Source organism: Monodon monoceros, unplaced genomic scaffold, assembly GCF_005190385.1.
Source record: "Monodon monoceros isolate NGI ecotype Baffin Bay Population unplaced genomic scaffold, NGI_Narwhal_1 Super_Scaffold_21, whole genome shotgun sequence".
NCBI classification, from domain to species: Eukaryota; Metazoa; Chordata; class Mammalia; order Artiodactyla; family Monodontidae; genus Monodon; species Monodon monoceros.
In genome coordinates, this window is record NW_021703778.1 from 70,226,323 (window position 1) to 70,252,303 (window position 25,981).

Genomic DNA, 25,981 nt, shown 5'->3' on the forward strand with positions numbered 1-25,981 from the left:
AAGGCCAGAAGGTGTGGAGGGCAGACTGTGTAGAGTTTTGCAGGTCAAGGAAAGGACTTTAGTTTTTATTCTGTGCAAGTTAGGAGGCCATCAGAATAGTTTTAACCAAAGGGGTGACTTGGTATTCTAACCCTGGTAATTGGGTTGAGCATAGACCATTGGTAGCAGTGGCAAGAATGGAAACAGAACTTTAAGAGAGAAATATAATATAAATGTAATGGTAGTTTGGACTGGGATAGTATCTGAGAAGCAGTGGGAAGGGATCAGATTCTTGGTTAAGGATTGGAGTTTGGGAGCAATGTAAAAAGATATGAAAGAAAACATCTCTGAACTTATAGAAGTAAAATGTTAATTTTCCTCATTTAAAAATTACTTTATAACAAAAAAGATAAATAAGCCAATTTAAAAACGGGCAAAGGACTTGAATAGACAATTCTCCAAAGAAGATATACAAATGGCCAACAAGTATATGAAAAGATGAACATCACTAATCACTAGGGAAATGCAAATTTCAACCACTTTGAGATATCACCTCATACTCATGAGAATATGCCTTCTAACAAAAATATAGAAAATAACAAGTGTTGGTGAAGGTGTAGAGAAACTGGAACTCTTGGGCTACTGGTGGGAATGTAAAATGGTGCAGCCATTGTGGAACATGGCAGCTCCTCAAAAAATTAAAAATAGAATTATCATATGATCCAGCAATTCTACTTGTGGGTATATATCCAAAAGAATTGAAAGTACAAATTGAGTTGGTTTTGCCCATAGTACTATCAATAAAAACCATTTTAACAAATCATGAGTTCATAGAAAATCTCTGGCTTTGTGGTCTATTTTCTCAAATAATAGGAAATGAACTTTCAATAAAAAGTGCATGGGGACCTTGAACAAATGGTTTGTTTTTCACAAGACTGAAGTGCAGGTGGAAAAGGGCAATTCTTTGACTACCTGGAGGATCTGACTAAATGAATTTCTACCTAAGCTCTTCATTTACAATAACTGAAAAGAGATAATTTATCTTCTACAATGGACTTTCAAATTAAATATAAAAGGAATGTAGGGACTTCCCTGGTGGTGCAGTGGTTAAGAATCCACCTGACAATGCAGGGGACACAGGTTTGAGCCCTGGTAGGGGAAGATCCTACGTGCCGCGGAAGAGAAGCCCGCATACCACAACGAGCGGCACTAGAGAAAGCCTGGGCGCAGCAACGAAGACCCACGCAGCCATAAATAAATCAATAATAAATAAATAACTAAATAAAACAAATACTACCAAAAGAAAAAAGGAATGCAGGTAGAGAAAATATGCAGTAAAAAACTGATATTATACCAAAACTGACCAGTATTTAAATTATTTTTTCTCTCGCATTCATCAACTATTTGTTAGAGAGGGGAATGACACTCCTCTCCCACCGAATTTATACAAAATTCAGCCCCTCAAAGTAGAGCGATATGTGGACTTTTCTTAGAGGTAAAGGACGAAACTACGCGTTGCAGTTTGTAAACAAACTTCTGTATAGGCATCATAGATGAACAAAATTATGCATTTAAAAATCTGAGGTTAACAAGGCATTTAAAAATAACCAAGGGTTATTGCTACTGCCTGTGATATCACTGCGTAAACATTGCTATCTAGTTGAAAGTTTATGGACTGTCTAGGATATTTTTTTTTCAAAGGTTTAATAAGAAAAGATGATGCCACTACTGCAACTGTACCCAGGCAGTTAAACTCTTCACTGAATTTCTTTACTGTTGCTTTTGAATAGTGCGCTGTTTGCTATTTTAGGGTAACCATAGGGGTAAAGGACCTCACTGAAAAATCCACACTCGCTTTGCTCATTTGGGAGAAAGATGATCCTCCGGATCTGTGACTTGGAAGAAGGAAAAAAAGACAACCTTGCTCTTGATCATTTGATGCACAAACCTCCACGAATATTTAGGTACAGGGCCTGATAAAGTAGGAATAAACGAGAGGGGCAGTTCTATTTTTCTAGTCTTCTGAACAGGGAAACAACGCACCTTAAGCCGTCAATCGGCTTTTGGCGGACCCCTGCTCTAGTTCAGTTTCCTCCTTCTTTTGTTAAATGTTTTCACCTCGCTGACCTTAATGAGGGTCGGGAAAAGAAAGGGCTGTCACCCGGTCGCCATGGGTGGTCACTTCGCGACAGGGGAGGTGGGGTCTCACGACCGAATAGTCCAGCCCGTCCCCTCACTCCGACCCCGGCGCCAAGCCCTTGCTCCTCGGGTCCCGCCCACCGGCGAGCGGGGGCGGGGCCGGCCACGAGCTGCCCTCTTCCAACATGGCGCCGCGGGAGGCGGGTCCCCTCGCCGGCTTCCAGGGTTCCGGCGCCGCGCGTTTTGGTTCCGGAGTAACAGTGCCCTCGCCGCCGCCGTCTCCCTGCTGCCGCCGCCTTCCCCCTCCTACCGCCGCCTTCCCTCTCCTGCCGCCGCCGCCGACGCCGCCGCCGCCGCCGCCGCCGGGACGCGCGGCCTCGGGTTGCAGGTTCTGAGTCGCGCGCGCCGTGCACTCTGGGTCGGGGTGGGGCAGAGGACTCGACCCCGACCCTCCCGCGGAGGGCCCCCTCGGCTTTCTTGTGGTCCGGCGGCCCTGGGGCTCCTTCCTAACAGCCCCGGACTGAGTCCCCTCAAGTCGGGGACCCTCCCCGCTCCTTTAAGGAGGAGTGGACACCTGCCGCCGTATCTCTCTAAAACGGCGTCTTCTCTGTGCTGTCCCCTCACACCCACACGGACGGCAGAGAGCTGCAAGATGCCGTTTGCTCTCTTTTCCAACTACAGAACCTTCTGATCTCCGCTAGTTCCTACTGGCTCCTGCCCCTTGCTCCGTCCACTCTCACAGGGAGACATCCCTCAACCCCATACAGCCTGGGCCTGGCTCCGAGCCTGCGGGCTGCTTCCGGACCACCTCCTCTCTTCACTCCCCCTCCCCCTCTGTCCTCTGACCCTCAGTCCCCTTGTCACCTCTAAGAGCCCCCGCCTAACCAGGAGCCAGGGGGTTCCCCCCTACCAGGATGTGAGCCCCTTTAACCTGTAATGCTGTGGCTGGCCCTTGGCCCCTTCCATGCCATGGAGAACCAGGTGCTGGTGATTCGCATCAAGATTCCAAATAGTGGAGCCGTGGACTGGACAGTGCACTCTGGGCCGCAGCTACTCTTCAGGGATGTGCTGGTAAGTGCTAATCTCAGTGTCCCTAGCGAGGGGGGCGCAGGGATTTGTAGGGCAGTAAGCACCTTGATCACCAAATCTTACCCTGTTGGCCTGAGCTAGTGGCCATTGCTGGCCTCGTATGGGGGCAGTTTTATTTCTTCCACCACAAGCACTGATTAATTGTATAGACTGAAATCTGACAAGTGTGCAAGTTCCTGGGGAAGTAGAGATGAATCAGATTGGACCCCTGCCCTCAAGGAACTCTTACAGCCTGGACTGGGACGTAACACACAGAAGCAACCAACTGGGATACAAAAAGCTGAATCTAGAAGAGAGTTTTTCTCAAGGATTTTTTGGAATGTCCCTGGCCAAACTCCAGCCTGTCTTTCTACTGAGTTCTCTAAACTTGGTAGCTAGTGGGAAAGGGAAACAAGGCAACTCTAACCCATCATGTTTCAGCAAGCCTAAGACATCATAAGTTTTAAGATATTATTTTATGCACCGCTAAGAAAGAAAAAAAAAAATGCGACCTGTTAAACTGTGACATGCCACACATCGTACAAAACCCAATTTCAGAGATGTTAAAATAGAGGGGAAAATGTGCATCTTAGAGTCATGGTGTAGTCTTACTTCCATAATAAATATTCAAAATATATTTCAAATAAAATCATGGAATGTTAGAGCAAAGGATAGCCTTGGAGGTGGCCTGCTGAGACCTCTGATCTTTTTTGCAGATGTTACTGAGGAGCAGTGAGGTGAAACGGCTTTTCCAAAGCCATGTTACTTGTGAGTGGGAGAGTCAGTGCCAGAACTCAGATTTCCTTACTTTACTTGGTATTTATTTCCGCATGCTGTAGTACTACTTCTCAGCTTTTAGTATTCATGTGAGATAGAGTACCTCGTGCCCATTTTATATTTTGAATAACTGTGCTATCAAAGGCAGAGCTGACATACCAAGGAGCATGTTGCAAGTACCAGATCTATAGTGGAACTTACCTGCAGGATAAGATGGGGCTGGGTGGAGGTTTGGGGGAAGAGGAAGATCTGGGATGTGGTTTTTGATTGTCATAGGTTACTCAATCAAAATTTGATCTGTGTACCGTTATTTTGAGTTCTGGATGTTACCACCTAGAACATACAGATCTTCAGGTGTCTGCACAAGGAGTGCAGAAGCTGGAGTAAACCAGCCACCTCCAATCTTGTACACATATGCCATCCTTCTCTTTGCATCCAGAGTTCTCCACACGCTCACATGCACATGGATCTCCCTTCATGGTAAGGCCCAAACTCCTTGGCGTGGTCCTCTGGGCACATATATATATGTATATGTATATATATATATTTTTTTAAAATAAATTTATTTATTTTTGGCTGAGTTGGATCTTTGTTGCTGCACGTGGGCTTTCTCTAGTTGCTGTGAGCGGGGGCTACACTTCGTTGCAATGTGTGGGCTTCTCATTGTGGTGACTTCTCTTGTTGCAGAGCACGGGGTGTAGGCGTGCAGGCTTCAGTAGTTGTGGCTCGTGGGCTGTAGAGCGCAGGCTCAGTAGTTGTGGCTCACGGCCTTAGTTGATCCGCAGCAGGTGGGATCTTCCCGGACCAGGGCTCGAACCCGTGTCACCTGCGTTGGCAGATGGATTCTTAACCACTGCGTCACCAGGGAAGCCCCTCTGGGCCCATCTTTTTTTTTTTTTTTTTTTTGCGGTATGCGGGCCTCTCACTGCTGCGGCCTCTCCCCCTGCGGAACGCAGGCTCCGGACGCACAGGCCCAGCGGCCGTGGCTCACGGGCCCAGCCGCGCCGCGGCATGTGGGATCTTCCCGGACCGGGGCACAAACCCGCGTCCCCCGCATCGGCAGGCGGACTCTCAACCACTGCGCCACCAGGGAAGGCCCCCCTCTGGGCCCATCTTGATTGGTTTGTACCTGCCTGGCACCAGCTTCATCTCTCACTACACTCCCATGAGCATCCTGTCTTCCAGATATATAGAATTAACCGTGAGTTCTCCCAGGTGCCCAGGCCTTCTTCACTGGGCCTCTTTCTTCAGCTCGCCAACTCCCACCTGTCCTTCAAAGCCCAGCTTGTCTTTTCCTCTGTGTTGGTCTTGGTCACATGCCCCTCCTCTGTGTTTCCACAACTTTGTTTTGGCAAAGTATATGGGTTTTGTGCTAATTTTGTCTGTCTCCTCCACGAGATGGTAAACTTCTGGAGGAGACGGACACCTGTTTCCTCTCTGTTTCTGATGCTTCATAGGACCCTGAAATATTTATTTAATGAGGGAGCTTCAAAGAGGATGCACACCGTTATGGTTTTGTGGACAGCACACTAGGTTTTGAATCAAGAAATTTGTGTTTAATTGTAAACCATCCCACTAACTAGGCACGTCACTCTGCCTCTCTGAGCCTGTTTCTTTATTTGTAAATTAGGGATAATGATACCTGCCTCAAAGACTTGTAAAGATTAAGTGAGATTGTGTCTCTGATGAGAAAGACAAGAGCTTTCTTTCACTTTACTCATTTGAGACAACAGAAGGTATTATTTTAAGTAGAATAGTACAGTGTTAAAAACACAAACTGGAGCCAGGCTGACTGCGTTTACATCGTAAGCCTTACCAGACTCACTTGGGCAAGTGTCTTCTGTATCTCAGTTTCTTCATCTGTAAAAAGACAAAAATAGGGTTGGGGGGATAAAAGTAGTGCCTACCTCACAGAGTTCTGAGGACTAGTGGAGTTGGTATGTGTAAAGTACTTACAACAATCTGGAGCATAGTAAGTGCTCTGTAAGTGTTGTTATTGCAGCAGAAGGGATAGGGCCTGGGCATCTCTCAATTGTACATTGGCTCAAGGATGACTGGCCTAAAAATAAACTTTGCACAAACGGTTCCACCATCGAGAGCTCAGAGTGCCATGTGCCACGTGCTTGCTCAGGTACGCCCAGGTGGAGCGTGTTATGTTGGGAAGGCCTCATGGAGGGCTCGTGACAATGGGTGCTGTATATCAAGTTCTTGGAACTGCAAGCTCAAATCCTGGAGGACTCCTTAGATCTCTTTTCCAGGTTTACCTTATCTCTTCATTGAGAAATAGGCAAAAACCCAACAGTCACATCAGCATCTTTGGCTTGGAACCTTAAAATTTAAAGCCAAATGAAACCTGGAACGTTCCCCTTCATCTGATATCTCTCCTCGCTTCAGTTTTCAAATGAGGAAGCATGAACCCCTGATGGGGAAAATGCTAAAGCCACACAGCTGGTTTGTGGCAGAACCAGACACGGAAGCCAGAAGCAATTTGTAGTCACTGAGTCAGCTGGAGCTGAGGGCGTTTTGGACTCAGAGTCAGTAGTTGAGGGCTCCATTCACAACTCCATCAAATGGCTGGGACTCTGTGGGCAAGTCACTGGGCCTCTCTGGGGCCTTTGTCCTTCGTCTGAATAGTTAGGGACTGGTGCATTGTGAAGTAGACCCAGCTGGCCCTCATAGGCAGAGACTTTTGGGTTATCTGTTTTTCAGCTTTCTGTGTTTCTCTTCTTCCGTGGCAATCCAGTCCTCAGTTGGGGGAAAATTGTGCAGGAGATCTGAATGTTCCCCCTTTCCTCTTGCTGTTTGAATCCTCTCTCCCAAGTTCCAGCCCAGATTTCCCCTCATCTGTGAAGTTTCTTCTATCTTAACCGAGACCGTGATTCTTACTGCCTTCTGAGTTAGCACCTACCGTTTGCTAATTTATGTCTTTTGTTTGGCTCTTTTATCATACTATAAGTGCCCTGATTTGTTAGTCTTTTAGGTTTGTCTCTATCTTTGTGACAGATTATAATCTTCCTAAAGTCAAGGAGCAAGTCTTATTCTTCTGTAGCCTACAGTTTTGTAATCTTTATCCTCCTGGCACGTTATAGATGCTCATTTATATTTTTGGTTTGCTATTTGTTTGACTGATTTATTGAAAGGAAGGAGAAGAAAAGGATCAAGAAATGATCACCAACAAGATATGTGAATTTATGTGCTCTTTCGAAACTTTCTTTAGGTTGAGTAAAATGTTGAGAATAAGACAGGGTCATTTTGAAATAAGTCACTTAAAATACAACTGGAAAATACACATAAAATTAAATGTGCCTGCTTAGAAAAGACCAGGGGATACTGATTGAGTTTTACCTCTTTGTCATTATTATAGCCCCACTTTATTTGCTTTAACAGAACAAGATGGTCAGTTGTGTTCACGTGATTCTCATGGTTCTCTCAATCAGGTTTGCTTTTTCTTTCTTTTTTTCCCCCCCACATTAGTTGTAAAGTTTGTGTGGCTCCTTGTTTATGTTGATGGGCAAAGGAGGCCATTGCTGCTCAGCAGGGTTTTCAGATGGTTGTTAGAAGTTTGCTGTTTGACAGGTTCTGCTATTCATAAGTAGGAAGGATCCTAAATTAGTTTGCTAATACTCTAGGGTTCACATCTCAAGATTGGTTGTCTGGAAGTAAGCAGTGATAACCTAGACTTGGAGGGTTGGGGCAGTGGAGGGTCCCCCCACCCCCACCCCTTTTTAAACCAATACTGGCTAATCCTCAGTAAATGCTGTGGAAGGATGAAGTAAGTGAACCAAAGACCATCCTCCACTGATTGTCAGGTGCTGAAATTTAGGATTTCGTTATGAGGTAAGATTTGTAATGTTCCAGTCATCAGTGACTTGTTGTATTTATTTAACAGACACTAATACTTGCACTTACCATGTGCTAGACACTCTTGTAAGCACTTTATAAATATTAACTCATTAGTCCTACAAGGTAGGTACAGTTATGATCTCATTTTTACACAGAAGGAAACGGAGGCACAGAGAAATTCAGTCACTCAGTGACTGAACAGCAGAGCCAAGGTCCAACCCTAGCAGTTTGGCTCCCGTCCACGCTCTTAGGCGTTACACTGGCTGCTTGTGTATTCTATACTCGCTCAACAGTTTTCATTTAGCTGTCAATAAATACTTTCTGCCTACAAATATGTAGAAAGGATTTTTTTCAACACTAAAATCTTTTACAAATACTTCCACAGAAAGTTGTTTCATTTGCTAAGACTAGAGTAAGAAGAAAAAAATAATCTCTTTTGGCTCTAATGAGTGAGGGCTGCCTAAGATAGTTCCCTTTGATCAGTTTTTTTTTTTTTTTTTGCGGTACACGGGCCTCTCACTGTTGTGGCCTCTCCCGTTGCGGAGCACAGGCTCCGTACGCGCAGGCTCAGCGGCCATGGCTCACGGGCCTAGCCGCTCCGCGGCACGTGGGATCTTTCCGGACCGGGGCACGAACCCGTGTCCCCTGCATCGGCAGGCGGACTCTCAACCACTGCACCACCAGGGAAGCCCCCTTTGATCAATTTTATATGCACAGATTTATTTAAAACACACACACACACACATACACACATATACACAGTAGAGACAAGGCTGTTATGCAAATTGCCACTGCAGCAAAAAAAGCTTCTAAAGAACTGCGTTTAGAAGGAAGTTGCAGCGGCCACCCTGCTAAGTGCCCTGCTTGGAAGGGCTGTGGGCTCCCTGCTGAGAAATACTGCAAGTGGCTTTGTCAGCTGGCTGCCTGGTGCCATTTGTGGCACGGCCCAGGAGGGACGTTGTGGCAGAGCTCCCTGAGAACAATGAGGTTTGCAGACCATTTGGGTTGGACTGGACATAATGGAGGGTCACTTTTCCCAGAACTAACAGTTTCTCGAAGGTGTTCTGTACCTCTTTAAATAAGCTGTCTCTGTAGACTATTTTTTAAGTGTTTTCAACTTTATAGATTCATTTAAACATTGATATCAGGTTATATACACTTTTGTAGGCTAGATTAACTTTATTTCAGTGTCATTAAATATGTTTTTTAGTTGCTCAAGAGTAAAGGTTGATAAGAATTGTTTGTGTTAAATGTATTGTAGTGTTGTAGATTTACATCATCATCATGGAAACTTGTTTTTTGAACTCTTCCCAGTATGAGTGCAAGGAAAGGTGTTGGTAGTCACATATCCAGAGCTGCATTTGTTGAAGGTCTACAGTGTGTTAGGCTAGTTCATGTTCATGTTTATTACATTATTTAATACTTTTTACATTACCTCTGTAAGCATTATTAGACCCATATTGGAGGATAATCAAATTGAGGCTCAGAGAGGTTGAGTAATTTGTTGCTAGTCACACAGCTTGTTTAGTGCAGAGCTGAGATTCAAACCCAGGCCAGTCTTGACTCCCCAAACCTCTTTTTCTACTAACAGTACATTCCTTCTATAGCCTCCCATGGAAGAAACCTATTTTTTTTTTTTATAAATGCACAACAGTGTAATTGTCTATGCTGTTGAATCGAGAGTAAAAAATTATGTTATTAGTACAGAGTGGAAAGGATTTTTTAAATGGTCCCCACACCCAGTATAGAGATTTAAGCTCCAGAATAGAGATTTAAACTCTGGACTTAGATTGCTGGGCTAAGTGTGATTATGAGCTAATGTTTTTATAGTTTATGCCAACATTTCAAAAATCTTTTCCAGGTTCTCCTGTTTCCTCTAGGATTTGCCACATGTTAGCAATAAAGAAGATGGCTAATTGTGTTCCTTTATTCTTTCTTTGTTTAGGATGTGATAGGCCAGGTTCTGCCTGAAGCAACCACCACAGCGTTTGAATGTAAGTCTGGCTTGTATACTTTCTTGACTGTTTCTTTCTGCAGTAATTTTTCAAAGGGTTTATGGGTTGCGTTACTTTAGAAACTGACAAAAACAGATTATTTATGATCATCATATGGTACATTTAAATATTTATAAATTAATGCAAGTTTAATGATGATACTGAACCGAGGAATATTTTCTTATTTAATCATATCTTGGGTGTGCATATTTCTGTAATATAGCTTTAATTACCAACATGACCTTTATCTGCTCTTGCTTCTCACTGTAATAATATTGTGGGACAAAATGAAACGTGTAAACTACCTGTAGGCCAGTGATTATTGATTAAAAGATTTTAATCCTTTGCTGCTTTAAAACAGCAACAGAGTAGAGCATTTAAGTGAACGTTGCATGGAGTAATTCTGTTTTATTGGGGCTTGGCATGGCTGTTAGATGATGGCAGCAACACTTCAGGTCTTGAGTCCTTCCCACCCCCCCAAAACAATTGGCTTGGGAACTGGGGTGGGGGCAGGGTGTACTAGAAAAGTGGTTTTGACATAAGCCAGAGGGAGGTCACGGGCTGAGTAATGTTAAGATGAGAGTTTAGTCAGCACAGGGGCTCTGGTGTTAAGAAGGATAAAGTAAGTATCTGTAACTGTGGTCCCATCTTTTCTCCAAGATGTGGTCTGCTTTTGCACATAGAAAAATGTACAGTTTCTCCACGTGATTTTTTCCTTTTTCTTGCTTTTTAAGCAGATGGTTAACTACAGAGAGTACAATTGTCCTCTCTTTTGTTTATGTTCTCTTGGGGGACAATTTGGCAATACTTACCAAAATATAAAATGTTCAAAACCTTTGACTCAGCAGATCCACTTTTAGGAAGCTGTCCAACAGAAATACCTACACATGTGTTGAATGCCCTTCAAACAGAGTGTTCCTTGTGGAATTTTTTTTTTTTTTTTTAAATTTTGGCTGCGCCGCACAGCTTGCGGGATCGCAGTTCCCCGACCAGGGATTGAACCTGGGCCACGGCAGTGAAAGCGCCGAATCCTAAGCACTAGGCCACCAGGGAACCCCCTGGAGTTATTATTTATTTATTTATTTGTTTGTTTAGTTTTGACTGCGTGGGGTCTTAGTTGAGGCACGCAGGATCTTCACTGTGGCATGCGGGATCTTTTGTTGCAGCGTGTGGGCTCTTCATTGTGGCATGCGGGTTTTCTCTAGTTGTGGTGCCTGGGCTTCAGAGCACGTGGGTTCTGTAGTTTGTGGCACGCAGGCTCATTAGTTGAGGAGGGTGGGCTCAGTAGTTGTGGCTTAGTTGCCCTGTGGCATGTGAGATCTTAGTTCACCGACCAGGGATCGAACCCATGTCCCCTGCATTGGAAGGTGGATTCTTTACCACTGGACCACTAGGGAAGTCCCTGGAATTATTATTATTTTTGTTTTTGTGGTACACTGTTGTGGCCTCTCCCATTGCGGAGCACAGGCTGCAGACGTGCAGGCTCAGTGGCTATGGCTCATGAGCCTAGCCGCTCCACGGCATGTGGGATCTTCCCGGACTGGGGCACGAACCCGTGTCCCCTGCATTGGCAGGCGGACTCTCAACTACTGCACCACCAGGGAAACCCGACATGGAATTATTTTTAATAGCAAAAAATTTAGAGGTAAGCTAAATGCCTAGAGTAATGGATTAATAAATTATTTATCCATAGTCTGAAGCATTAAGCAGTGGCTAAAAAGAATGAGAATTTTAAGCATTGACATGGAAGTATATTCATGATATACTGTTGAATAAACAAAATATGTATGGTATGATCTCATTTTGTAAAATATTACAGAAAAAATGTTTAAATTTCTAGAGGTTTAACTTAGAGATCACTTTCCTTCTTTTCCCCCAACAAGGGCAGAAGCGTATACCCATCTGCATCTGGATCAGTTTTAGGTGAAAAGAATAAGAACAAAAATACACAGAGACAAAATAATAATAGTTCTTTGTTTTTTTGTGCTTAGATTATTGTGTACTTTCCATTATAGACTTAAAATCCTAGGCTGGCTTTTTTCGTGATTGTTCTAGGGCGACCTTATTTTCTGTACCAAGGATCTTCACTAATAAATGAAATCTATGTATAAGAAATAGTTGGAAAGATGTAGTTTATAAGCTAATTGGTTGAAATTTTTGAGCTCTTTCAGTTGTTTATGGTATGATGGAACAACTCCTGAATAAATAAAACTTTAAGATATTTATAGTAATATATTTAGTACTGCAAAGTATACCCAACACTAACTTATACAAAAGAGGTGTTGTATTTAGTGATATGAATTAAGCCACGAGAGAAAGGACAGTGTCAAGTTTACCTGTTTTACATAGAGAAAAAGAGTTGAGTAAGTGGAAAAGAGGGGAAAGGTTAGGTTCTCTTACTGATAATTCAGTTCTAAGAAATGCCGTCTCTTTGGTGAAGTCTCCGATCCCCGCAGGTGTGGATAATCTCTCTGGGCACTTTACTAGAGCACATAACCTATTGGGCCTCCCTTCCGGTTGGTTGTGTGCCAGATTTTGAATGACTTGGTGACAGAAACCATGTTTTATTTCACTCTTGCTTTCTTCTTAGTACAGTTGGCCCTTTGTATCCTTGGATTCCACACCTGCCTGATCCGTGGATGCGGAACCTGTGGATACAGAGGGCAAACTGTACAATGCCATTTTATATAAGGGACTGGATCATCCACAGACTTTGGTATCCTATGGGTGGGGGGGAGTGGTCCTGGAACCAATACCCTGTGGATACTGAGGGACGAGTGTACACTGTGCCGTGTAGGAATACCCTTGTTGAATAAGATGGAATGTTATATATGTCCGTATTCAAAAGAGAATTGTAAAATGCATGTAACCTAAAGCTTAGTAAGTAATTTGCTTTTTTTGGATTATTTTTGCAGTTGCGCAGGCGTGGGATGTAATTGGTTGGTGGTGGACAATTCAGGCTCCAAATTCAAATTCCCACACTTGACTGGGCCCTACGTCCAAGGGGGCAGAGGGTGTATAGTGGTTATATTCTTTCTGATTTCTATCCCAGGGGATGGTGTTTCCAAGGGGATTTAGGAGTGAGTGAGGGGAGGGAGTCCCATTTGTGCCAAACTGATGGTCCTAAACCTTGTTTTTTTTTTTAAGCCACTTTTATGTCCTTTCTCCCTTACAGTAAGAGCACAGATGAAAGTACTACCTTTCAATAAATAGTGTCTGATTATTTTCTTTAGTTAAGAAGGTATAGATGATCTTTAAAAAAAATGCAAGCAGTATCAAAATAAAGCAACAAGTAAAAGTCCCCATCTCCCCAATTCCCTAGTTAACAGCTTCTTCTGTATCCTTCCAGAAATTTTCTCATACATAGTATATACTGGATTGCAACTAGTTTCCCCTGTCCCCACTTAGTAGTATGTGTTGGGCGTCTTTCTAACATCAGTGTGTACAAGTCAACTTCTTTCTTTTAGATAATTACATTATACTTAATTTTATGGTTATGACTTAATTTAACCTGTTGATGGACCAGTTTTAAATTTAAGATGTTACCAGTTTTTCAGTAGTATTAGAAAAAATGCTGCAGTCAACAGCATTGTCTCTTATGGCTTTCCACATTGTAGAAATGTATTTGTAGGATAAATTCCTAGGATTTGGAACTACTGAAACAAAGAGTACCCATATTTTACGTTTTGGTAGGTATTTCCATGTTGTTCTTTAGAAGGTAGAGCCAGTTTGCACTCCCACCAGCAGTTTTTGAGAATGCCCATTTCTCTCTACCCTCGCCAGCTCTTGAGTCCAATAAACTTTTTAGTTGATGTCAATTTGATATGTGAAAAAGATTATTGTAGTATTGTTTTATTTTTATTTTGTATTTCTCCAACTATAAATGAGCCTGAGCATCTTTTCATTTATATTTTGGTCATTTGTATTTAATTTCTGTGAACTATTTATCACCTTTGCCCATTTTTCTATTAGGTTATTTGTCTTTTTCTGATTGATTTAAGAGCTTTCCAATATTAAGAAAATTCCCCTTTGTCTTAGATGTTATAAATATTTTTGTTTAGTTTATTGCTTTCCTTTAAGCTTGTGTAGGTCGTTTTTTCTTTTTTTTTCCATGGAGAAGTTTAAAGTTTTTACAAGAACCGATTTGTCATATTTTGTGACTTCTGGATTTATGCCATGCTTAGAAAGGTCCACATTCCAGGATGTTGAAAAAACATTAATTCAAATTCTTTTTTCTTCCTACTTTAATGGGGTTAAATACACACACACATTTATAAATATGTATGCTTGTATGTGTTTTTGTGTGGATTTTTTTTTTTTTTTTATAAAACAGCATGTGCTTTTATTGCAAAGACAGAAGATTTTTTTTTTTTTTTGGTACCATCTTTCAGTTTATTTTGGTGAAAGGAGGAGTCAGGTGGTGATCCAGCTTTATTTTTCAAGCAGATAGACAGTTGATTCCATACTGGTTATTGAATAATTTGTCTTTTCCCAGATGTGAGAACACTTCTGAGATGAAGCTAAATTCCATAAGCATGAAAAATCTTGAATGTTTGCATGTGTGGGCCCTACGTATGCTGTAGGAGCTTGACATTCATATAGGCCCAAAGATCCCTGCTGATTTTCACAATTTCGTTAACAGATTAATGAGTACACCAACACATGAGGTGATGGAAATCAACTGTGCCCACTAATGAGTGTCCTGTGCATATCTGTTACATGTGTTCCTCTCCCTGGATTTTCTCTAGACAAGTTACTGCTCTAAAATTACTGTTGGGCTGGGGCTTCCCTGGTGGCGCAGTGGTTGAGAGTCCGCCTGCTGATGCAGGGGACACGGGTTCGTGCCCTGGTCCGGGAAGATCCCATATGCCGTGGAGTGGCTGGGCCTGTGAGCCATGGCCGCTGAGCCTGCACGTCTGGAGCCTGTGCTCTGCAACGGGAGAGGCCACAGCAGTGAGAGGCCCGCGTACCGCAAAAAAAAAAAAAAAATTACTGTTGGGCCAGAGTTGCTGGACAGTAAAATCTACTGTTGACGTGAAACATATGTTTTTTTTAATTTTTTTTTGTTTTGCGGTACGCGGGCCTCTCACTGTTGTGGCCTCTCCCGCTCCGGATCCGGACGCTTAGGCTCAGCGGCCATGGATCACGGGCCCAGCCGCTCCGCGGCATGTGGGATCTTCCCGGACCAGGGCACGAACCCATGGCCCCTGCATCGGCAGGCGGACTCTCAACCACTGCGCCACCAGGGAAGCCCGAAAGATATGTTTTAAGTCTATGAAGACAACCACTGACTTATACCTATAAATACCATATGGCCCTACTTTTCCATGATACTCTGACATCCCATATTCTGATCTGTAGCCCTCGTAAGTATCTTCATACTGGTCAAACCATGTGTCTGAGTTTTGGTTCAGAAAATTCGACTATAGGATAAATCTTTATTTTATTTGTTTTTCTTTAACCATGACCATTTTATACTCACTTTTCATTGAATAGATTCCTTTTCAGTTGTTTTATGAATTTCTGGAAAAATTCTGGGAAAAATGAAGTTTTATTTTCTTACAGTATAGCATATGTAAAAGAGAACTGGTTGCTTATAAGAAAAACTGGGTAGGTTAATGAAAAATTGTAATTCGCAATAGATGTACACTGAGTCTAAAAATTAACATGTAAGAGTTAATTGTGTATCCTTAGAATTTGAGACGATTTGAAGAGAGCTTTAATTTATTGAAATTTTGTTTTGAAATATCATCAATGCAAAGAGTCCTAATCTTTTTTAGTCTTATGAGAGTAGTTAGTAGTAGTAGTAGTAGGTATTTGTAGTCTTATTAGTTATTGTTAGTAGTAGTAGGTGTTAGTAGTCTGGCTGTTTTACATGAGAATTAAGAAGTTTAAGTCCTTTACCCAAGCACCAGGCTAGGTCCTTGAGGGCAGTAGATAATGCTGCTCATTTTTGAATTGCTAGAAACCCAGCATAGTACCTGGCACATAGTAGACTCTCAATTTGTGTTTCTGGAATGCATGGATGGTTGAAGGAATGAAGTAATAAGGACAAGCAAATATATCCAGCATGTGATGACTGCTCAAAACCTCAATTTGGTTTAGGTCACCATCGTCTCTTACCTAGACTAGGACAGTGGTCCTCTAACTCGTCTCCTTGTTTCTGCTTTGCCTCCATATAGCCTCTTCTCCACACAGCAGCCAAAGAGATCCTTTTAGAAGTTAAGTGAGATCACTACAGTCAAGACCCTCCAGTGGTTTCCTTGTCACTCAGGAGTGATAGCCAAGTCCTTAACATGCCCTACAAGGCCCTGCCCTTCCTCATCTTCCCCCAACTCTGCCCCACCATTACTTCTCTGAACTCGTCTCTCTCCCCCATCTTATTCTCAATCTGTTGCAGCTACTCTGGCTTTCTTTCAGTCTCTCAAGCATGCCAGGTATTCTGCTACAGGGCCTTAGCATGAGCTGTTCCCTCTGCCTGGAACATTCTTTCCCCAGATGTCTGTATGATTCACTCCCTCATACCCTTCAGTCTCTCAAGTAGAGTGTAAACTCCATGAGGGCAGGGGTTTTCCTTTTTCCACTGTTATTACCCCAGTGTCCAGAACATTGCCTGCGACATAGTGGGCACTTGAATATTTTTTGGAAAGAAAAAGGAAGCAAAGAAGTAAAGAAGGAGTCAGGAGGTGGGAGGCATGGAGCCAAATTAAAATGCATGGATATGAAGATTTAGCCTTAGAAACTATGGCCTCTGGTCCTGACCGGATCTTAGATTCCACACCTGAGAAGGGTTCTAAACTTGACAGCTTTTCCGGTAATTTCCTATTGATGCCTTTCTAACCTCTACAGTTATGTTTTCATTTCTTTCCTCTTGCCTTAGAAAAATGCCTTTGCTGTAGTTCTAACTGACTCTTCTTACCTGGCACTGAAGTAATATGACAAATGACATATAAAGTACAGTATTGCCTTAACTTTCTGTTGCCCTTGGTAGAAGCTAAATTGTTTTTCTAGAAAGCCCACTTGAGCCCTGCCGCTGCACTGGGCGCCGTTTGGCTGAGCGCTCCCTAGAGTCTGATGTTTTTGTGCTGTTTACTCAGTAGGCACTCTGCTTGCCATTCTGACCGTCCCTTACCTGAGGCTGTGTCTCCGCTCTTGGACCTTTATGTTCCTCCTCTTGGTTTCTCTTCTGGATTGCATGTTGCTTGAAATAAAATCGCTAACAACATATGGCCTGTTATGATTGTCTTTTCCCAAACTCTGCCATTTTGTATATTTGTGATACACTGCAGATTTTGTGAATATTGCTTCATAATATTTGTTTACCATCTGCTGCACTCTATTTGGTATCTTGCTAGGATTTTTGCCACCATTTTAAGTGACATTAACAAAATCCAGCCAGTACATAGACTTTCTGGTTCTACTTTTGCTTCCCTAATGTGCTGGAAAATCGTATTACTATGCTCCAGGCAGCTGGAGAAGCCTGGAATTCTCATTGTGAACCAGTGTATCAGAGTGCCCCCCCTCCTCTGCCTTCTTGGTCATATCTAGTAATGCTTTTTTGGTCAGAGGGCAAAGAATCTCCATGTGTAAGACAAAGAGTTCAAATTATTTTTTTCTGCTTCTCTCTACTTCGTGCCATGGCTTTCTAGTGTTCTTCAACATATTTATACCTTTGAAACTCTTTGTGCCATTTTAGTAAGTTTTTTATGATTTATGTTTCCAGTTAGTGTACTTTTTATAGTTAATCCGGTTTGATAGGCCCAACAAGAGTCTTTGCTAGATGGGCTGGCTGTGTATATCCAACTTTTTATTCAGAAAAGTATTTTAAGTTATTGTCATACTAAATTGCTTGGTATGTATTTCTACTTTCTTACCGTTCACTAACTTCTCATTCCTCTCAATTCACTGTCTATTACATTTTTTTTCCAGGTTTACTGAGATATAATTGACACATAACGTTGTATAAGTTTAGGGTGTATAGTGCATTGATTTGATCATTACATATTGCAAAATGATTACCACCATAGTGTTAGCTAACATATGCATCCTGATGCATAATTACCATTTCTTTTTTGTGGTGAGAACATTCAGGATCTATTAGCAACGTTCAAGTATGTAATACAGTATTATTAGCTGTAATCACCATGCCGTACATTAGATCCCCAGACTTCGTTAATCTTGTAACTGGAAGTTTATACCCTTTGACAAATATCTCCCCATTTCCCCACCCTCCAGCCCCTGGTAACCCTGAGTTTGGGTTTTTTAGATTCCACATATAAGTGCTGTCATACAGTATTTGTCTTTCTCTTTTTTTCACTTAGCATAATGCCCTCAAGGTTCATCCATGTTGTCACAAATAGAAGGATTCCATCTTTTTCATGGCTGAATAATATTCCTTGGTGTGTGTGTGTGTGTGTGTGTGTGTGTGTGTGTGTGTGTGTGTGTGTGTGTGTGTGTGTGTGTGTGCGCGCCCACACACGCCTGGGTGGGTGTGTGTACACATCTTTATCCATTCATCATTGATGGACACTTGAGTTGTTTACATATCTTGGCTATTGTGAATAATGATGCAATGAATATTGGAGTGTAGATATCTCTGTTAGATTCTTATTTCAATTCCTTTGGATATAGACTTAGAAATACGATTGCTGGATCATATGGTAGTTGGTAGTTTTAATTTTTTGAGGAATCACATACTGTTTTCCATGGTGGTTGTAGCAATTTACATTCCCACCTACTGCACACAGGGTTTTCATTTCTCCACATCCTCATCAACACTTGTTCTCTCGTCTTCTTGATGATAGCTATGTAACAGGTGTGAGGTGATACCTCATTGTGGTTTTCATTTGCATTTTCCTGATGATTAGAGATGTGGAGCACCTTTTCTTGTACCTGTTGGCCATTTGTATGTCTTCCTTGGAATTCCTTGTATTTAGAGAGAAGTGTATTCTCATTTTAAATGTCAAGGCCAATGGTTTGCTCTTGGGTTGCCATGAGGGCATCTGATAGCTTGGATTTTGCCTCTGGGCCAGAATCATTAGTCTTCTCTTATGTGTAATTACTTTTCCAACTCAGTCTCCTTTCTGACAAGAACGAGGAGTCTTCATTAAAACTACTAATTACAGATATTAAAGAATGAAGCAGACAGACCTCCAAAGAGCAATCTGTAAAGGAGAGCAGTACCTGCATAAAATGGAGGCTCTTATTAATCCATAAAACTATTAATCACTGTGTCATATAAACCTGATTTTATCCTCAGGCTTTATTAGAATGCCTCTTTCACTTACCTTGTCTCCTTATGGGACAGCTCCAGCACTTTAGGTTTGCATCAAAAGCTATTCTGGCCTTTTGTCCTCAGTTTTCTGTCCACTTAAAGCAAAGTGCCCTTTAGTGTTTCATAGCTGCTTTCTATGGAACTGCTACGTAAGGGATTACTCTGCTAACTGACTTCCCTCACAGTTACCAGATTATTTCCGATAACTGAAATAATTCCTCAGATTTCATAGAATTTTAGAATTTGAGAATCTTTAGTTTTAAGTAGCCTTAAAGGTTCAAGCCCTGACTTTGAGAGCTTAGAGAATTCTTTTTGTTTTTGTTGTTCTTGTTACTGATTTAGAGAGATGTGATTTAAATGATTTTTCTGGAATCTGTGCCTTCTCTTTACAAATTATAAAAAGGTTTTTCACCTGTTTTATTGAACTCCAAGCACTTCCTCATTCCATGTGAACAATACCTTATTGAGATCTTGTGTATGTTGAAATTCGAATATAATCTGTCCCTTTGTAGCCACCATCTCTGTAGCTAGCTCTAGTGTAGAAATGAGATTTACAAAAAGCTACTTTGTTCAGACTGGAAATTTTATCAAGTTCAGGACTTCATAGAACAAACCATTTTAGTACACATCCAAATTGAGAATTTGACTTGGTTTTAAAACAAAAAATGTAAAGTGCTTTCATGTGTGGTCATATGTAACATTATATGCTTTTATACAATGTCTGTTTTTTCCCCTTTGTTTCCTGCATTTGTATGACAGCTTTTTGACTTAACCTTGAAAATACTAGTTTCTGGAACCTCTATAGAAACTCCCTCTGTTTCCAAAATTAGAATGGCATTTCTCTCCCAATTTGGCTCTATAGAGTCTGTAGCTTTAAAAAAAAAAAAAGAGGGAAGGAAAATGCTAGATTTCTCTGTAGTCCTTTATATATGTAACCTCCCTAGGAATGTGCCTTCTTTGTTACTGATAGTGACCATTGTGTGCCTTTTATACTGAAAATAGGTAGCTCTTGGTAGATAATACACCAGTGGTGACTGTGACAGCTCCTAGCTATGTAGATATTCAGACAGTGTGTCTTGATGATACTGATTTATATCGAGTTGGGAAACTCTGCAGGAGTGAACCTGTATCTAGGATCCAGGAACAATTACTTTGGAGAGAAAACCCCAGTGAGAGCTGTTGGCTTGGTCACTGAGCAGGACAGGCTCAAGTGCTGCTTTCCCTCATGATGTCAGATTGCTGTTGGCTGTGGGAGAGAAAAAGAAGGTAGCATTTTGCTCTGAAATAGGCTAATTAGGGAGAATACAAGCTCCCTTCTAGGGTTCCCATGGTGTGGTCACCAAATGGGGATATCTTAAGAACTGCGGCTGGACAGGAGGGAGGGCCTGCTGAGGTGTGGTGGGCTAAGATCCAGGTGCTGAACTGAACTCCCCCAGTATTCTCAGCAAGAGTCCCCAGAGTGTGTCATGCTAGCTTATTCTCTTTATGGTGAGAGATTTGTCTTATTCCCCAGGCCTGGGATCAGGTTCTCTGCATCTGACCAAATCAGCAATTAGATGCCCAAGAGTGACCAAAAAAATAATAACTCAGTTTAACAAGTGCACCAGAGCTGAGGCATCCAAATGAGAGAGAGCCTGCGCCTTCCAAGTTGTCCCCCCGGGAGGCTGTGTACGTCTTCCAGCAATGCTGCCATTGCTCAAAAGGTTCTTAGCATTTTTCTTTCAACTGTACATTTAAAGTCTACCACATATGCTGTTATCCTGTTGACAGATCTTAATCTTTAGAAGGATGAAGTAGCTAAGTAAATATTTAGAAATAGCGAAAAGTCATTCTGGGTCCTGCCTGGCAGATGGTATAGATGAGCGAGTAATCAGATGGCCAGTTCCATTTTGGGCTGAAAATCAGATCTGATATTTTCACTTGGTTTATCTTCAGGTTATTAAAACAGTTTTGAAGACATATTTCAAAACTATTTTAAATAAGAGAAGGATCAGTGAAGTAAGTACATTGTTTCTAGATGTGGCTGCCTCGGTGATCCACTTACTGAAATATATCCATTCTGGTTAAGTGTTTTGTGAAGTCTTATTATCCTCCAGTTTTTTTAAGAAATTAATTTAATTAATTTATTTATTTTTGGTTGAGTTGGGTCTTCGTTGCTGCCCACGGGCTTTCTCTAGTTGCAGTGAGCGGGGGCTACTCTTCGTTGCGGTGCGTGGGCTTCTTCTTGCGGTGGCTTCTCTTGCTGCGGAGCACGGGCTCTAGGCGTGTGGGCTTCAGTAGTTGTGGCTCACAGGCTCTACAGCACAGGCTCAGTAGTTGTGGCGCATGGGCTTAGTTGCTTTGTGGCATGTGGGATCTTCCTGGACCAGGGATTGACCCCGTGACCCCTGCATTGGCAGGCGGATTCTTAACCACTGCGCCACCAGGGAAGTCTGTATCCTCTAGTTTTAAGACCATTAAATTATTCAACAATAGCACGAATCACCATTTGAAGCTTACTATGGTCAGAGAGTACCCAGTACAATTGAAACAGTTCAGAAATAGAGAGCTACAAGATCAAGTGGGTTACGAGAAGAACTGTATTAGAGTTGCTTTGCAAGTTCACCTTATACTAGGCTCTCAGTTCTGTAAAAAGGGAATGATAGTAATCAAGTCATGTTGTCCACATCATAGAATCATTGTGAGGCTTTTAAGGGGGGTATGGAGCATAAATCACAGTGCCTTGTGTACGGTAGTGTTCAGTAAATGTTAGCCATTTTTATTATACTATTATGACATGACAGGTTGCCTGGGAGAGAGGAAGAATGGAGAAATAGAGGGATGGGGTGCCGTGTGGGAAAGGAAAAAGTACTAATAGTTAAATAAAACTGGCCTTTCTTTGGATTTTAAATTTCTTCAAACCAGTTATATTGACTTTATTTTTTAAATTTCTATTTATTTATTTATTTGGCCACACGCGCAGCATGGGGGATTTTACTTTCCCTACCAGGGATTGAACCTGTGCCCCCTGCAGTGGAAGCATGGAGTCTTAACCACTGGACCGCCAGGGAAGTCCCTATATTTACTTTAACTTAGATACATGTCTTGAATGACATGAGCAATATTTTAATTTTCAACTGTTCCTAAAATTTTTAGTTCTTTATTGAGATTCTGGTTGTATTCTAAACTAAAAAACAAAACCACGAACCAATAACCTTAACATCCACAAGATATGGTGTTGAGGATTTGGATATCAAGTGTACAAACCAGTTGTATTATATTCCCAGATAACATAGTTTTGCACATTATAAAATGCAAATCTTATCACTTGTATTATATTGCTTTTTAAACAGATGAAGATGAAGATGGTGATCGAATTACAGTGAGAAGTGATGAAGAAATGAAGGCAATGCTGTCATATGTAAGTATATTACAAATAAGGACTATTTTTAAAATGTTAATGTAATTGAGGATGCTGTTTCTTGGCATAGTGAAGATATAAAAGTAAGTCACAGTTGCTATAACATTTTTCTGTATAATATATAAGATTTTTAAAGATTTCCTTACGTGAAAGTTAAGGGCATTCTTTTCAAAAGACACTTACTGATCATATCATGAACATTAAAAATAATGCATCTTAATGACTTGCATTAGGTATGGTGCAGACTAAATGGACTATCAATTTCCTGTATTTTTTATGCAGTACTTAAAGTAACGGCTCATTAAAAACGAACCCCTGGGCTCTAAAAAATTTTTCAAAATCTACTTTCAACTGGAGATCTCTTTCACCCTTACAAACAGACCATAGTTATAATGTAGCTGCAGGCTTAATATGGATACATGATTTAAGATGTACTCTCAGTTATTTTATGCACTAACCACCCCACCCCAAAATGAACTGCAGGGTTACTTACTGAATCTAAGTGATTTGAATATATCCCGAAATGAGTTTTCTTTTGTGTTTCAAATTTCAGTGAAAATTTGCATTAACGTTTGTCTCAGGACTGAAGTAGATAAACAGGAAAAAAGGATACATTTCTAAAACTTTAATACTAACCTTGAATAATTCAGTGACAATGAAGAGACATAGCTTCCCTGAGCCCTGATTTGTTCTTTTCTCTTATTTTTATTTTATTTTCTCTTGTTCATTTTATTTTATTTTTTCTGAGTTTGCGGTCTGTGTACGAAACCTTCTCTAGTGGTCTGGCGAAAAGAGCATTGGACTGGAAGTAAGGAGACCACTGCTCTCCTCTGGCTTCCTGGCCTTAGGCAAAACACTTAACCTTTCTGTGCTGTAGTTGCCTCATCTGTCACTTGTGGATAATAATACTTGTCCTTTCTACTGCACAGGGTCATTGTAATGACCAAATGGGATAATAGATGTGAAAGGCCTTTGAAAAGTTAAAAGTTCTATACAAATGCAAAGTGATATTATGGTGGAAATGATGGAATCAGGGCCCTTGCTTTTCAGTGAGACTCTGATCTCAGCCAGTGGTTAGGTTGTAGGTTTTTGATAGACCTCAACTTTAACCAGGATATTTTTTCGTCGTGATGAAAGCTGTGAAATATCTGTATGGGTTTCCGCCAATAGTTTTAATTTAGGGTAGGAGGAAAGAGAACAAGAAGGATGGCATGATTAACAGAGCGTTGCATTCAGACGAGCACAGAGTGGGAAAAGTCAGTTTCCCATTTACTTCTCATTAACTTATTTGAGAGTCTTTGTGCCCTGAGAATTTAGAGCAGGGCTCATCAGTACCTTGAAAGGCAGAGTAGGATTGCTGCTGAAAGGTCTAGCACAGTAATAATAGATTGGCTAACTCTCCTGAGAATGTGACATGCTTATTTTTATTTTATTTATTTATTGTTTTGCGGTACGTGGGCCTCTCACTGTTGCGGTCTTTCCCGTTGCGGAGCACAGGCTCCAGACGCACAGGCTCAGCGGCCATGGCTCACAGGCCCAGCCACTCCGCGGCACGTGGGATCTTCCCGGACCGGGGCACGAACCCGTGTCCCCTGCATCGGCAGGTGGACTCTCAACCAGTGCGCCACCAGGGAAGCCCTGGCCTTTATTTTTTAGGTTCAGTTTGGCTCTGAAAAATTTTGATTCCAGGATTTGGGTGGTGGGATAGGGAAGATACTGACAGATGACCACGTATTTACTGTTAAAAAAAAAAAAAGCTATGTTTTTCATGTGGAATTCAATAAATTTGTAGTCACCTTAGTATTTCTTTAAAAACCATATGGGGAAAGCAAAACTAGGCATACTTTTACCATAAATCCTTTACACATTCTTTTAAAAAAACTACAGTGTCTGAGTTGACACTTGCAGAATTACTTTTTTTTTCCCCCTTGGATTTAAGCATTTTATGGCTTTGGACCAACAGAAGCATAAGTTTTTATCAGTAATTTAAATAGATTTTTGTATTAGACCTGAAAATGTTGCCTTTTTAATTGAAAACATCAATTATTTAAATTGCTAGCAGCCTTAAGCTGTTAATTTTATGTGTGCCATAATAATGGCATACAGTGGATTTTGATACATGTGACACATGGACTGTCTCATTGTGGTAAGGATTTGTCATGACAATATGTTGTTGTGTGCTGTTAAATAATAACCAACATAGTAAACCAAAGTCTGTTGTCACACATTAGTACCATTTTATGTAAGTTATTTAGAAGTTGTATTCTTTTCATTAGATGTATTTTTAAGAGGTAATGAGAAGAAAACAAAGTTATAATAAATTGTCTTTTAAGAAAATGTAAAGTAATTTGGTCTTCAAGTAGATATTTAATGTATTGAGAGAATTCAGCAGCCAAGTGTTATTACAGCACCATTGTGATCGCTCTCTGCGTTTTGTTATGAGTTTGTGTTAATCAATACAATCTGTTTTTATAGCGTAGTTTCTTGTAAGTTACGGTGTTAGAATATTCTACTTCTGGGATCATGGCTTGTCCTCTGACGCTATTGTATCTTTTTAATTTCTCCATAAAGTATTTTTTTAATTAGAATTTGAAATGCTTTACTAGGAAAAAAATACAGCCAAGCTACATATCCTGAAAACTAAATTCCTGATCATTGCTAATTATTTAAAGGATTCTGTTAAATATTCCCTTAAAGTAGTTTAAATTTTTTTGTTGTTCTTGTCTTCTCTCATTTTCCAGAAAGACTGAATAGTATACTGCTTTTCTCCTTCCATCTTTTTGTAATTGTTGTCTGGTAGTGCTGGCCTCATTTCCTTATAGCATCAAGCACAGCAGTGCTGGGCCTTATTTATTAATTCATCATAAGCTTTATTTATCACTGAGACCCAGTTATAGGAGGAGGTTATTTTTATGTTAACCTCTGCTTTTAGGTGACCTTTCATCAAGAAACTCAGCAGTACATCCTGCTTTTGTAAATGGACTTCTATTTGTTTTTGCTAAATCCTGTGGCTAGTAAAGGATTTATTACACCTAGTTCTCTCAATACTGAGAGGCTTATATGAGTAGAGCACAGTATTAATAAGAATAAGTTTCTTCATTTTGCCGGTTCTCTCTCTTTGTACGGTTTCTCCACATTGCCGGAAGAGTATGGGATGAGTTTAACTGTAATGCCTCCCATTATGGCAGGGACCTTGTGTTTTATTGGAGTGTAAGTATTCCCTTTGGTATACTTGACGGTAGTGTACCTTGTTAGATGTTGGGTACCATGAGGGAAAATACTTTTTGACCTCTGTAGCACCTTGTAAATTGGGATATGATTGGCTTTATCCTAGCATGCATAACTTGGAGCCTGCCTCAAAAATCATAGTTGCTCAAGGAGAGTTGGAAGGGAACATTAGAGGTCTTGTCCAGCTGTCTCATTTTACAGATAAGGAATCTGAGGCTCAACGAGCTCAGATTCAGTTTGAGGTCACATTGCTAATGAATGGGAAGGGCTGGACACAGA

General features: G+C 41.2%; 1 protein-coding gene across 5 annotated transcripts in view; it reads left to right on the forward strand.

Annotated features, from left to right (window-relative positions):
- The first annotated feature begins 2,391 nt into the window (after positions 1-2,391).
- Positions 2,392-25,981, forward strand: part of MAP2K5 (mitogen-activated protein kinase kinase 5) — a 278,521-nt gene continuing 254,931 nt past the window's right edge. For 4 of the 5 annotated variants that reach the window (XM_029238396.1, XM_029238395.1, XM_029238394.1 and 1 more), the window contains exons 1-3: positions 2,392-3,189; positions 9,752-9,800; positions 22,407-22,474. In XM_029238396.1, the coding sequence (XP_029094229.1) occupies positions 3,055-3,189; positions 9,752-9,800; positions 22,407-22,474 (252 nt within the window). In that variant the 5' untranslated portion in view covers positions 2,392-3,054. Of the gene's footprint in view, positions 3,190-7,350; positions 7,401-9,751; positions 9,801-22,406; positions 22,475-25,981 lie in introns of all 5 variants that reach the window. The other variant, XM_029238397.1, reaches the window with a different exon arrangement.